The sequence below is a fragment of the Petaurus breviceps genome, unplaced genomic scaffold (genome assembly GCF_028583685.1).
Source record: "Petaurus breviceps papuanus isolate PSGF00001 unplaced genomic scaffold, PetGlider_PUasm1.0 91041, whole genome shotgun sequence".
Taxonomy (NCBI): domain Eukaryota; kingdom Metazoa; phylum Chordata; class Mammalia; order Diprotodontia; family Petauridae; genus Petaurus; species Petaurus breviceps.
Window position 1 is genome coordinate 602256 of NW_027187400.1, and position 15056 is coordinate 617311.

The 15056-nt window shown below is 46.1% G+C and overlaps 1 protein-coding gene across 3 annotated transcripts in view; it reads right to left on the reverse strand.

Annotated features, from left to right (window-relative positions):
• Nucleotides 1-219: 219 nt before the first annotated feature.
• SERINC2 (serine incorporator 2) overlaps nucleotides 220-15056 on the reverse strand; it is a 28398-nt gene continuing 13561 nt past the window's right edge. For all 3 annotated transcript variants that reach the window (XM_069079325.1, XM_069079322.1, XM_069079323.1), the window contains 7 exons: nucleotides 12433-12512; nucleotides 11740-11877; nucleotides 9265-9434; nucleotides 8707-8797; nucleotides 8399-8537; nucleotides 5754-5957; nucleotides 220-4089 (listed from right to left, as the gene is read on the reverse strand). In XM_069079325.1, coding sequence (XP_068935426.1) covers nucleotides 3951-4089; nucleotides 5754-5957; nucleotides 8399-8537; nucleotides 8707-8797; nucleotides 9265-9434; nucleotides 11740-11877; nucleotides 12433-12512 — 961 coding nt within the window. In that variant the 3' untranslated portion in view covers nucleotides 220-3950. The remainder of the gene's footprint in view (nucleotides 4090-5753; nucleotides 5958-8398; nucleotides 8538-8706; nucleotides 8798-9264; nucleotides 9435-11739; nucleotides 11878-12432; nucleotides 12513-15056) is intronic.

Sequence of the window (15056 nt, forward strand, 5' to 3'; positions counted from 1 at the left end):
AACTATCTTTTCAGTTTTCTGCTTGCAGGAAGCCCTCCTCCCTTCCTCACCAAACCTGTTTCCCATAGCACACAGGTGTGTTCTCACCTCTGCTTATCTACCTTGCAGTCATCCTTCAATGCCTGACTCAAGTTCCTAAGATTCAGAAATAAAGGGCATCTTAGAAGATCTAATTCAACTTTCTAGTTTTACAGATGAGAAAACTGAAGCCCAAAGAGGTTAGTTGACTTGCATTTATTAGGTGTTTACTAAATGCCAGGCAGGTGCTGTGCTAAGCTCGGAGGTTAAAACAACAAAACCCCACCAATACCTGCCCTCAATGAGCTTACAATCTTTTTTTTCTTTTAAAGCAATTGGGGTTAAGTAACTTGCTCAAGGTTACATGGCCAGTTATTTCTGGGTGTGGTGCTAAGTATCTGAGCCCAGATTTGATCCCCAGGTCATCCCAACTGAGCCACCTGGCCACCCCTGAGCTTACAATCTTACAGAAGAAATAATATGAACAGATACATAAATAAAAAAAATACTAAGTGAATTAAAAATTAATGGTGGAGATGGAAGAACTAAAGTAATTGGCAGGATGGGGGAGGGGGCATTTGAGCTGAGCCTTGAAGGAAGTATGGGATCGTACCAGGTGGAGGTGAGGAGGATATCTGTGCCAGCTATGGAAGATCTCCTTCACAAAGGCACAGAGATGGTAAATGTAACGTCATGGTTAAGGAACAGCTAAGAGGCCAGTTTGGCTGGAGCAGAGTGTATGTGAAGAGCAACCTGTAATGAGTCTGGAAGCCTGATTCTGACGGGCTCTACATGACAGAAAAGGCTGCATTCTGGCTTAGAAATGGGAGCTGCTGGAATGTATTGAGCAGAGGAGTAACATGGTCATACCTGTGGTTTAGGGATATTACTTTGGCAGCTGAAAAGAGGATGGAAAGTCTAGCAGTAAGAAAGTCAATTAGGAAGATGGGGAAATAGCCTAGGGGAGAAGTGATGAGGGCTTGGACTAAGGTCGTGACTCAGATATAAGGTTTTATGGAGACAGAATCAGCAAGAATTGGCAAATATTTGGATATGTGGGGTAAGGGAGAGGGAAATCAAGGACAGTTCCTTAGCTGGGATCAGAAGAATGGTGGAAACTTCTACAAAGATGAGCAGTTTGGACAAGGGCAGGATTTTAGGGGAAAGGTAATGAGTAGTTTGGGACAGGTGTTTTGCTTTTTTTTGGAGGGCAATTGGGGTTGTGACTTGTCTAAGGTCACATGGCTAGTTTATTTTTTTGTGTGTTAAGTGTCTGAGGCCAGATCCCAACCCAAGTCCTCCTGACTCCAGGGCTGGTGCTCTACTCACTGTACCACCTAGCCACCCCCAACAGGTGGTTTTTGATGTCTACAGGATCTCCACTGTGAAATGTCCAATAGGCAGTTGGTGACGTTGGGCTGGATCTTAGAAGACAAAGGTTGGCTATAGAGGTCTGAGAATCATCTAATCATAGAAATAGTAGTTGAATCCACAGGAACTAATGAGATCACTGAGAGAGCAGAGAAGGAAAGGGATCTAAGACTGAACCCACCCCTGGAGAGAAACAAAGGAGTCTGAGCAACAGCCAACAGCCAATGGGGGAGATGATTTATAGGATCATACCTTGAGAGCTCAAATGGACCTATGAATAAATTAATGAATAAAAAAAGTTAAATGCATATTATGGCTATCTCTCTATCACAGCTCTCATTTTACAGGTGACAACTGTGTCTCAGTGTTGAAAGAACTCAGGGAGAACCAGGAAAAAGCAGTACTCTGAAAATCCTGGCACAAGAGGGTGCCAGCAGGGTCAAATGCAGAATCAATAAGTCCAAGGTCCAAAGAGAGATCCCACAGGAAGGAGCAGAGCCAAGATTCAAACCTGTTCACAGACTCTAAACCCAGTGAGCTTTCCAGTATGACTGCCTCCCTTCCACCCCCACCACACAAGCCATCCATCTGCCTGCCTCCCTCATGGGAGGTCATTCACATGCACAGCTGGCCAGTCATCTGCTAAGCTAGGACCTTTCTGATGCTTTGCTGTCTTCCCAGTGGTCAGAACCTGATCCCAATTAAAATTACATTGTATTTATTTCTCTGTTACACATATTGTTTCCCTCCAATGGAATATAAGCTTCCTGAGGGCAGGTACTTAATAAAGGTTTAACTGAACATACACAGTACATATACTTTGTATAAGCTTTGTCTCAACTGAATTGTAAAATCCTTAAGGGCTGATAGTATATTGGCCCCAGTGTCTTGCACAGGATCCTAAGGTAGGTGTCCTCAGTCATCATGTTAAAAATAATTCCTGTTTATACAGTACTTTAGTTTACAGTGGGCCTTCATATGCATTATACCACACCTGAAGATCACAACAGTCCTGTGAGGTATTAGCCCCTTTTTACAGGTGAGTAAACTGAGACCCATGGAGAAGTGACTTGCCCAGGGCCACACAGCAAGTCAGTGATGATTTTTTAAGGCCACAGTAACAATGGAATTAAACAGAGCTAGTTATTAAATATCTGGTTACATCCCTCCTCAGGCCATCTTACAGAAGATGAAACTGAGGGCCCAAGTGGAGATGACCCATTGGTAGAGTTAGCAGGGAAGCCAAAAATCCTCTTACGGGTTGTCTCAAAAGGTTCCTACTTTCCCCATCACAGCCAGGGTTCCCCATCAGTAGGGATTCTTTCTTCATCTTCCTAGTGGCACTTGACTATCTACATATGGTATTTAGCTATTTTCTCATTCAGTGCTCTCCTATGGAGGATGAAGAGTGTCTAACCCAGAAATGGGAAGGGGAAGCTATGTTTGCTGGAAGCTATGTTTGCTTGAATCCCTCTGCTTCCCACCCTAAGAGCCCTAGAAAGAACATCAGAGATGTTCAGAGTGTGCCCCTTTCCAAGACTAGGCCCCTGAGCTAGATCTAGCAGGCTGCCCAGGTGCCAATGCTGGCATGGAAGGACTGATCCAGGACCATTGATTAGGAGGATGGACTCTCAGCTCAATTGGAGCTATCCTCAGGAAGCTGAGGGCCTCTACTCCCCTTTATCAGGGGCAGAGCTTGATAGGACTGTACAAAGGACCGTTCCAGGTCCTTCAGGCTGGTTGGGAAATGAGGCAGGTGGAGAGCCAGGGACCCTGCTAAACATGGCCCAAAGGGGCACAGAAGGCACAAGCCCAAGAGTCTTAACGAGATGGGCAGAGGCAGGGAGCTCAGGAAGGTAAACCCACTGGATGTTTATTATTGTGCTGTTTTTAAAATTTTTAAATGGAAGGATTTCTAAAAGACAGAGCCCAGGAACAGAGAAGAGGGAGGGAAGAACATGGGTGGAGAACATTCCTGGCCACAATGCTGGGAACCTTTCCTCCCAGCACCTCCCTGCTGGGCAATGAGGACACAAGCTTGTTCTGTCCTGTCCCCACTGTGAGGGAGGACACCCATACTGGAGCAGAGCTGGAAGTTACTTCATCGAGGGATGTAGAGGGAAGTTAGAGGTTTAGGGGGATAGGAGGAGAAAAGAGAACGCAGGAGGTGACAGGAGGGACAGTTGTGTGTGGCTCCAAGCAGTAATATGGCCTCATAACCCACACTCTGGTCCCTCGAAGTCCCATCCAAGCCCCAAAGGCACCAAGAAGAAAGGAGCCAAGTTACAACCTCAACCATAGATAGGGGTGCTCAGAGGCTCACCCACAGAGGGTTACAGATGAAAGGGTACCTAGAAGTCATCTAGCCCAGTGGCCTCTGTTCTTCCACACTGGCTTTAGGGAAGAGTGGGGAGAAAGGGAGGATGAGTAGGTCCATCACAGAAGGTCTAGAGGAGGTGAGGGACAAGGGAGGATTGTGGAATAGGAGCTGATATCATCTGTCCATTGGCAATAAGGCATCTTTGGTCAGGCAGTAGCGATGCTGGGGACCTGGGCTGGTCTCAGCTGAAGTCTCGGTTGGGCAGGAGAAGTGGAGCAACCAGGGTCCACAGGTAGAGGAACAGCCCTGCCCAGGTGGCACAAATCTTCACCCAGACTGCAGTCCAGGTGCTGACCATCTTCCTGGTGACATCATCTGGTCTGGAAAAAGAGGTACCCTTTTGAATACAAATCTTAATTCCCTACCTACCCCCAAATCCTAACCCCAAGGGTCCTGAAACTCCACCAGGCCCCAGCCTGGTTCCTAAAATCCCTCTAAAGAAGGAATAGAGACTGTGGACTGCAACATCTGATGCAATTCTAAGCATGGAAGGCGGGTGCCCTAAGATGCAACGCAGAGGAAGGGAACGCTATAGAGAAATGGATGCCCAGATACAGTCATGGACAGAGCAGAAAAGAACTCTTGCCTCAAAGGTGCAGAACAGTTGTTATACCCTGATCCAGGGACTGAAAGCATCAGAACTGGCAGGTGGGCATAGCAGGTATGCCCCCCCACCCTGGACTAAGGGCTCCCAAAAGTCTCAGTGCAACTGAACCAGGGGTGGGAGACCTGCAGCCTTGAGGCCACATGTGGCCCTCTTAGGGATCTGTTGTGTGAAGTTTGGATTCAGTCAAAGGGCCACACTCAAGGATCTAGAGGTGCATGTGTGGCCTTGAGGCCACAGGTTCCCCACCCCTGCCCAAGCCAGCTAGCCTGCCCAAGCCAGCTAGCATTTCTAGAGCACTTTAAAGTTTGCAAAGAGCTTTGCCAGTATTACCTTATTTGATTCTCACAACAGCCCTGGGAGCGTACCCAGGCCCTTTTCCCACTTGCCTTCATTCTGCCCTCTTTTTTTTTTAATTGTTTTTTTTTAAAGCAATCGGGGTTAAGTAACTTGCTCAAAGTCACACGGCCAGTTATTTCTGGGTGTGGTGCTGAGTGTCTGAGCCCGGGATTCGATCTCCAGGTCGTCCCAACACTGGAGCCAGTGCTCCTACTCGCTGAGCCACCCGGCCGCCCCTAAGCAATTGGGGTTAAGTAACTTGCTCAAGGTTACACGGCCAGGTGTTTCTGGGTGGGTGCTAAGTGTCTGAGCCCGGGATTCGATCTCCAGGTCTTCTCAACACTGGAGCCGGTGCTCTTACTTGCTGTGCTACCTGGCCACCCCCATTCTGCCCTCTTAGCCTAGGCTGGACACCACCAGCTCTAGGAGCCTGAGGCTGTATAAACCATCTTCCATCCTGGGTACCCAGCTAAGTGGATGCCGAGCTGGACTTGGAATCAGGAAGATCGGAGTTCAAATCCTGCCCCAGATATCTACTAGCTGTACAACACCTGGGCAAATCACTCAACCTCAGTCTGCCTTTGCTTTCTTTTTTTGTAAAATGGGGATAAAAATGGCACCTACCTCAGGAGGGCTGCTGTAAGGATCAACTCAGATAACGTGTGTGGAACGCTTTACAAGCCTTACGTTAGGGCACTGTATAGATGGGGGCAGGTATTCTTTTCACTGCTATCCAGGGTATGGTACACCCTCAGCTGACTGAGCAGGAGGGCTTTCCTTCTAAACTCCTCCTTGCTCTACCCGGGGCCATCTCCAGTCATCCTGATCCATAGCTGGCCGCTAGACCCAGATGGCTCCGGAGGAGAAAGTGAGGCTGGTGACCTTGCACAGCCCTGCCTCACTGTAATCCAATTCACTCGCACATCATGGCGTCACCTCCCTGATGTCACGGTCCTTTTCCAGAATGAAGGACAAACAGCAACCTTGCTCCACAGCCCCACGAGGGCAAGCCAGACCATTAGCTCCCAGGGAGGCCCTCACCTGTACCAGTTGGTGAGTGTCATCATGATGTAGAGGGAGGCGAGGAAGAGGCAGAAGTGGAAGAAGGAGTAGCTGTAGGAGACTCCCTCCTGCTCATTATCGTAGACCTGGCCCTCAGTCACCTGCTGCTGGCCATCCAGCATCGGTGGGGTCTCCTCCGTCTGCATCAGGCTGTTCACCTGCTTGTTGTCAGAAGACCGGATGCTGCAGGGGAGGCAGAGAGAGGGGGATGGGCTGAGACCTAGGGCCCTGAAGTTGGGCAGGTAAGCAGGAAGCTGTGGTTCCATTCCAGAGAAACCTTGACCAAGCATTAATTTCCTCTTGAGTGTCCTCCCCTGTCTTGGGGGCACCAGTTGGGCAAGGAGGAAGACAAGAACAAAGGTAGCCAAGGACTCGCTATAGAAACTATGGATGGCCAGAGAACAGGGTCAGACAATTCACAAAAGCAAAGGTACAGGATGGAAATATAAATTTTAAAAAAACATTCAATCATACTAATGTCAGACAAAGGCAAATTTAAACCAGTTTGAGATACCACACTTTGCACACATCAAGTTGGTTTTTTTTTAAAATAGTGGCAAAACTTGGGGTATGAAGAAAAAGGTACCCTCATACATTATCGGTAGAACTGAAAGTTGGAATCACTTCTCTGCAAATGTAATTCAATTTAACAAATATTTGTTTTGAGTAAATGGCTACCATTTACAAGGCACTATTCTACCTCAGAAGTACGTGAATTGAGTTTCATAAAACCAACAATGCCCTTTGATACTATAATACATCCTTGGAAATAAATCCTCAGGATATAATTGAAAAGGGGAAAAAAGGGCATGTGTTTCTGTGGAATAGAATGGCTATTGCAAATTGCGAAGAGAAGAGCTAAAAGACGAGTGAAATGACCCACAGTTGTAAAGAGTCAGGGATATTTTGGAGGCAGCTAGAACAGGTTCACAAGAGTCAATTGTTAAATTTTTAGGATGAGCCTCTGCACTTATATAACATTACCACAGCTCTGTACATCATGGGAGGGTGGTTAAGAGCTGGACCATCTAGGTTCAAGCTCTACCTCTGCTCCATACTGGCTGGGTGACCAAGACAAGTCACTTTACCTTTGAATCCTCAGAAAGTTGCAGAAAAGGTGCCAAAATGCACTGAAAGAGGAAGTTCCTCCCTGAGAACTCCCTAAGCCCATGAAATCAGAGGTCTGGTCTCTATACCCATACTTCACCTACTCGGTTTCCCAAGGGATGAATATATACCATAATGAGAAAAGGGCCCTGGGCATGGAATCAGGAAGCCTCCTCTTCCTGAGTTCAAATCTGGCCTGGCAAGTCACTTAACTCTGAATGCCTCAGTTTCCTCATATGAAAAATGAGCTGGAGAAGGAAATGGCAGACCACTCCAGTATCTCTGCCAAGAAAATTCCAATAGGGTCAGGAAGAGTCAGACATGACTGAAAAAAATGACTCAAAAACAACATAAATATTATGAGTGTTAGAATATCCCCAAAGTCTTAAGTGTGAGCTGTTTATTATAGTTTAAATAAATGAATGGCTTAATTATGTTAATTAATAAGCTTATTAAAGTTTAAACTGTGCTAAAACTTTTGGTACACTGTATATAATAATTAGTAGCAATAATAGCTTAGATTCATATTCTCCACAGGAATAGTCAAGTGGATAAAGAATGCCCTCTATCCAGGCAATAATTTACAATGCATCCTCCATTCAGTCACTAAAGGGATTTGCTTAAAGAACAGGTTTGAATTGTATCTCTCTCTCACACACTCTCTGTTTTTCATCTATCCCCTTCATATCTCTCTCTTTCTGTCTCTCCATCTATCTCTCTCACTGTCTCTGTATATCTGTCTATCTCTGTCTCTATTTTTCTGTCTCTGTGTGTCTCTCTGCTTCTCTGTCTCTGTCTATTTCTGTCTCTGTTGTCTCTCTCTGCCTGTCTATATCTCTCTATGTCTCTGTCTGTCTCTCTCTGCCTCTCCAGACTCAATCAACTCCAGTGGTTTCCTGTCACCTCCAGGAGCAAACACAATGTCCTCTGCTTGGGCTCAAAGCCCTTCACAACCAAGCCTCCTCCCACCTTTCCAGTCTTCTTGCTTCCCAACACTTACTCTCCCATGCAGTGACACTGGCCTCCTGGCGTCCTTTAAGCCCCACTAAAATTCTACCTTCTACAGGAAGCCTTGCCTAACTTCTCCTTAATTGCAGAGCTTTCCCTATTTTCATTACTTCCTATTTATCCTGTATATAGTTTCCTGTAAATCTAGATCAGCATATAAATTATTTGTTACAAATAATACTAAATGTTTTAAAAGAGGTAGGAATCTGGGGCACAGGAGAAGTTGGTGGGAGTTTAGGAATACTATCTTTAGGCATGAAGTGGAAGGAATGAGACATGAATGCATTTCACTGAGGTCTGAATGAGGGAGTGAGCTCAAAGGGCTGCTGGAGGAATCAGGACTAGACAAGGAAAAAGACTTCCCCTAAAAAAGAACTGACAGCAAAGCTTGATGTTCAAAGGGGCTAGCAATGTGCTCAGGGATGAATCCAAGTGAGCCTGAAGAGTCCTCCAAGAAGCAAGGACCATGTCAGCACAGACCTGGTGTCTGGGGAGCCCAGAGACCCCACCTGATGAAGATAGTGCAGAGGATGAAGACGATTAGGCCAACAATGCTGGGTGCATCCCACCACTGTGTAGTGTAGACGTCGGGAGAATCCAGGCTTGTTGTGTTGGTGATTACTGGAAGGTTAGGGTTGCATTTCTGGTCTGAGGACAGAAGGGCTGGTTACTCCAGGGCAGTGAGGGGACAGGGGAAGCAAGGATAAGGGGCAACAATGCACGTACCAAGCTTTCACAGAGTGGGTCCCACCTCCCCACAGCCTCCTGCCATCCAGGGGAGGAGAAGGAGGGGATCAGGAGGAGCTCCTTTACTCACCAGGGATGTTGGTCAGAGCTAACCAGGTGATAAACATGGTGTAGGCACTGATGACAGAAGCCTGCAGAAGGCCTGAGTTTGGCTGAGCTTCCTGTTAATCAACAATCGCACAGGGGATGCCCTACTCACATTCATCAGGAAGACTTTTTCCAAATCCCAATATATAGATGATCTCAATCATGCCTTGTAGCTAGCTCTGCCAGCCCATGTTCTAAGGCCCCTCCCCGCTCTCACATCCTGTGTTCTAAGGGCCCTCCCAGCTCTGACATTCTGTGTTCCAAGGTCCCTCCCAGCTCTGACATGCTGTGTTCTAAGGTCCCTCCCAGCTCTGACATCCTGTGTTCTAAGGGCCCCCCCAGTTCTGACATCTTGTATTCTAAGGCCCCTCCCAGCTCTGACATCCTGTATTCTAAGGCCCCTCCCAGCTCTGACATCTTATTCCATATTCTTCAGGACTTTTCACCTCTGTTTCTATCATGGTCCTTGCCAGCTCTCACATTCTGTGCTCTAAGTCTCCATCCTAGCCTTGGCTCCCAGGAGGGGTCAAGGGGAGCTTACCTGAACCTTGGGAAGAACAGCCACAATGGAGACACAGACACAGAAAACAAGGTTGAGGCTGATGAAGACCTTGCCTTCATAACAGGCTCCTGAATGGGTATAGTAGGTGTACATGAGGGCTATGGCAGCCAGGGCGATTCCATAGAAGAGGAAGGTGAAGAAGAAGAGGCCTGGAGAGGGATGAGCAAAAGCAAGTTTGGGCTGGGAGTCCGAGACCAGAGGCCCAACCCTGGTGTGGCCCCTACTAGAGGTACGGACTTTAGATCTGAACAATTATCTAAGCCCATCCGAGGTGCCAGGCAGGACTCGCTCAGGGCCAGTGGTGGCCAAGCCATGGCTGGAACCCAGCTCCTGACTCCAAAGTCAGTGGCCTTTCCAAAAGAGCATGCTGCCTCCTCCAGGGCCTTCCCCTCCCTGGGCTTCAGTTCCCTCATCTGCAACATGAGGGTGTGGAAGCTACGGAATGCTTCCTAGTTCTGCTCCACAGGATGCCAATGGGAGCTTCCTCTGCAGGAAGAATTCAGCATTAGTGACATTTTCCACTTTGAAATACTAGATACCAAATTAGGAACACATGGAAAATGTTATAGTTCTTGACATGAAAACAGACTTAATTTCCTCTCTTCTATTTTAAAATTTCCTAGTTCTACTTTATTTGGGGGAAGAGAGATAATCCCGAAAGCCATACCTCAGTCCCCTCTACTAGCATTGTTTCCATAATTCATCTTTTTGACATATAATAATAATAGTTAACACTTTATGGTTTTCAAAGCGCTTTACAAATGTTATCTTGCTTGATCCTTAAAACAATGCTGTGAGATAGGCACTCTTGTTATTTCCTTTTTACAGATAAGGAAACTGAGGTGGAGAGAAGTTAAAGGATTTTCCCACAGTCACAGAGCTAGGAAGTATCTGAGGAAGGATTCGAACTCAGTTCTCCCTAACTCCAAGTCCAGGACTCTACCCTAGCAGGCTGCCTCAAACTCCGTGGTTATTTTAAGAACCATTGATCCCAAGGGGCAACTAGGTGGGGCAGTGGGTGACAGATGGCACCAGCCCAGAGTCAGGAAGATCTGAGTTTGAATATGGCCTCAGATACTTGATAACTGGGTGACCCTGGGCTTAACACTGATTGCCACAAGAAAAAAAAATAATTGGGTAATATTTAATAAAATAAAGAAAAATATGCTAAAACGTAGATAATGTTAATAATTTCAATTGATGCAGCATGGAGCATGGATGCCATGCCTGACTCAAAGTCTAGAAGAGCAGAGTTCAAATCATATATCTCTGATACTTAAAAGGTATGTGACCCTTGTGAACTGATCCAACCATTCTGGAGAGCAATTTGGAACCATGCCCAAAGAACAATTAATTCCCACCCTTTGACCCAGCAAAGCCACTGCTAGGTCTGTACCAAAGAGATCATAAAAATGGGAAAAGGACCCACATGTACAAAAATATTTACAGCAGCTCTTTTTGTGGTGGCAAAGAACTGGAAATTGAGGGGATGCCCATCATTTGGGGAATGGCTGGACAAGTTGTGGTATTTGAATGTAATGGAATACTATTGTGCTATAAGAAATGAGGAGCAGACAGACTTCAGAAAAAACTGGAAAGACTTGCATGAACTGATGCTAAGTGAAGTGAGCAGAACCAGGAGAACATTGTACACGGTTACGGCCACATTGTAAGGTGATCAGCTATGACTGATACTGCTCTTCTCAGCAATGCAATGATCCAAGACAATTCCAAAAGGTTCATGATGAAAAATGCTATCCACATCCAGAGAAAGAACTACAGAGTCTGAATGTAGATCGAGGCAAACTATTTTCTTTTTTTTTTTTTGGTGGCTTTTCCCTTTTGTTCTGTTTCTTCTTTCACAATATGACTTATGCAGAAATATGTATAATATGATTGTACATATATAACCTATATCAGATTGCTCACTGTCTTGGGAAGGGGAGATGGGTGGGGGAAAAATCTGGAACTCAAAATCTTATAAAAATGAATGTTGAAAACTGTATATGTAATTGGAAAAAAATATATTATTTACTTAAAAAAAAGGCATATGACCTTGAGCAAGTCATTTAACCCTGATTGCTTCTAACCTCCCCCAAACCAAAAAAAAAAAAAAAAATCACTGATCCCTAGGGTTTCTTCTGACTCTAACGTCCTGTGATTCTTTGAAGAGGAGAAAAATTAGGAAGAGAGACACAAAAGACATACTGCTATTTTTCTGAAAGCAATGGTAGCTCCTGATGGATTTGAAATCAGGAGACCTAGATTCAAGTCCTGTCAGCACTTCCTAGGTAAGAGACTCTGTGTATGTGTGTGTATGTGTGTGTGTGTGTGTGTGTGATGATGATGATGATGATGATGATGAATGCATGGAGGACCTTTTGCATCTGTATGTCCCAGTGGAATACTGGGATGCACAGTGAGGTGGGACAAAGGGGAGGGGTGACCACCGACCTGCATACCAGCACCTCGAATCTCGCTCTTCGGCCTTCCATAGCCAGCTCTGGTTCCAACAGTGTGCAAAATCGATCAGCAAGATGAGCTGGATGAGAATGAAGAGAAAGGAGCCGACCACCCCAAAGTAGAACCAGACTGGGGGGTCGGAGAAAGGGGAAGGAAGAGTGAAGGCCCGGTGAGCCTGGCTCAGACTCTCCCCCAACCCTGTGCCAGAAACCCTGACCCAGTGCCACCCCCAGGAGACAGTAAGTTCTCATTAGTGCCTCAAGAAAGTTGGAGTTTTAAGTCAAGGGAGGCAGACTGTCCTTTACACACATGCTCTCTCTCATACACACAGACACACCCACACACCTCAGACAGGCACAGCATGCTATGTGTTGGTGTGAGCGTGCCCTCCACCCCAGCTGAGTTGGCTGGTTCAATACTTCAGGGTTAGTACCATAATCAGGAAATACTTGGGTATCTTGAGTATCACCATTAACCTAGACAGTAGCAGGAATGAGCCATGTAGATATAGGTATTTGGGGCTCAGTGTTCTGGCCCAGATCAGGTTCAGGGAGCAAAGATCAGAAGAGCTATCCCCAAACTAGCATTCAGGGGTGCATCCTTCCTTGGCAACCACCATCAGGGAGATGGGGAGGAGAGTGCAGAAGGCGAATGAACCTGGACCTGCCATGCCCTGCCACCTACCATTGGTAAAGTTTCCATCTGGGATATAGAAGGCCCCCACAGTGATGCCCAGAAGAACCAGGAACTTAAAAAACCAAAACCTGGGGAAGGGAGAGAAGATGTCAGTTTAATGGGGCTCATACATGGTAAGAAAGCTGGTATCAGGGCGCCTAGGTGGCACAGTGAATAGAGCACCAGCCCTGGAGTCAGGAGGACCTGAGTTCAAATCCTGCCTCACACTTAACACTTACTAGCCATGTGACCTTGGGCAAGTCAACCCCAATTGCCCTGCCCTCTCCCCTCCAAAAAAGCAAAAAAAAAACCAAAACCTAGTATCCAGCTTCTCATGATATCTTTGTGCATTAAATGGAAAGACAGGGGTTGGATAATCGTATTAAGTAGATTCAGAACTGGCTCAATGTCTAGACAAAAGGACTGATAATTCATGAACAAATATCAGCCCAGGAGAAGGTATCTAGTGTAGGACCCCAAGGATATGTCTTTGGCCCTGTTCTCTTTGACATTTTTTAGAATGGATGAAATTAAAAATGGCACATTTATCAAATCCAAAGATAAGAAGGAGGGATGGCAAGCATGAGGAAGGGATAAAGATCCCCAACTATGAACAGGCTAAAGCAATGAGCTGAATGCACCAAGGTGAAACCTAAGAGGAATAAAAACAAACTCCAACCTACACTTGAAAAATCAGCTGCAGACGTGTAGGTTGGAGGTGGGGGTAGAGCAAGATAAGTGAAAAGACCTGGGGGAGGCTGATCATGGGGATCGTTGATGCCTCAGTCACCTTCTCAGGAAAACAGGGCTTTGAAAAAGTGGCCTCATTCAGCTGCAGGAGGGCCTGGCTGACTGGCCTCATTGTGTAATGTAGCCCCACCTCATCCCTGGGGAAGGCTCTCCTTGACGGAGATTCTATTGACTGAACATGTACTTAGTACAGTGCCTGGCAAACAGTAAGTGCTTAATAAATGCTTCTTCCCCTCTTCTCCCTTCCCTTCCACTAGGAGCATCCTAGGCAAGGCCCTCTGCTGATCATCACGCTTAGTTTGAGAATCACTCCATCTTGGGCTGCTTTTCCATTACAGAGAATTCTGGACTTGGAGGGTGGAGGGAGGAACCTGCTTTTCATATCCATTTGAATCAATTTTTTATTCAAAAGCTTAAAATGTTCATTCCATGGATTAAGGAAAGAAGGAAGAAAGGAAGGAATGGAGGAAGGACAGAAGGGAGCAAAAAAAAGAAGGAAGAAAAAGAGAGAAAGGAATGGAGTGGGGGGAGGGATGAATGGAGGGAAGGAAGGAGAATAAATGGAGGGAAAAAAGGAAAGGAGGGAAGAATGAACAGAGGGAGGGAGGAAGAGCAGGAGGATGGGAGGAAGACGTGGAGGTTTTGGTGGACTTGGATCATGAAGTCAATGAATGGCAAAGTCAATGGCAACATGCTGGTCAAAAAAGCCAGAGCATCTTAGGGTATGTTCTATGTCTGTAAGATGGGATGTGTGGTCCAGGCATCTGCTAACCTGAGCAGGCTCCATCCTGAGGGCTGCATTCACTTCTAGGAGCCCCATTTTGGGGAGGACAATGATAATCTAGGGTATATCCAGAAGAGGGCAGCCAGGATGGGGAAATGAGCTGACGTCATGCTGTGTGAGGATGGGCTGGGGGAACCCGGAGCTGAGATGGTGGGAGGACATTGTAGCTGAAGGGCTTTCTAGTATAGGACGGATGGGACTTGCGAGGTTTGGTCTTAGGAGGTATATGGATGTGGTTTGGGTGAATTTTGGCTCCATAAGGAAAAACTTCCTAACAATGAGATTTTCTCAAAATGTAATGTCCTTCCTCAAGAGGTGGAGGGAGTGAGTTACCCATGACATGATACTTGCCATTATCCCGCATTACAATTATGTGCATCTATTTTTTCTTCTCCTTATTAGACTGTGAGCTCCCCAAGTGGGTAGCTGCCTCCCTAACACAAAGCCAGGTGTAATTTTATACATATATTCATCTTAGTTCATTTTATTTCTTAAAAATATTCTTTTGTAACATTCTCTGTCCCTCCTTTCCTCCCCTTCGCCCCCTTCCTCCCCTCTCCCCAAGATGGTAAGCAATTTGATATAGGTTATCTATGCACAATCAGTTAACATTTGTTAAATGAATTAATGACCAGAATGGAGAGGGGAAATGGTGAGGCCTTGATTGGTTGATGGGGATGGGCATTTCATCCCTACAATCAATCCTGAGTTCAGGGATTGAAGGAAAAACTCTCCTCTACTCACAGTGACTCCCTTAGCTCAAGGCCTCAGCATGGGGTCATGAATCTTGAACTATGAAAGGGACCTTAGAAGACATCTTTTCCAACTCCCCCATTTTACAGAGAAAGGAACTGAGGTCAAAGGAAATTTGTTGTAATAACCATCAGAGATAGGATTGGAACCCCAGTCTTTTGACTTTGGAGCCAGTGTTCTATGTATACACTGCCCAACGTACCACACTACTATCGCAATCCTTTGATTTCCTTTCCCTGCTCTAGTCTCCCTCATCACCAATCCAGCCTCCACATACTTTCCTAAAATACAGTTCTGAGCATGTCACTCCCCTACTCAATCAACTCCAGTGGCTCTCCAACCTTCC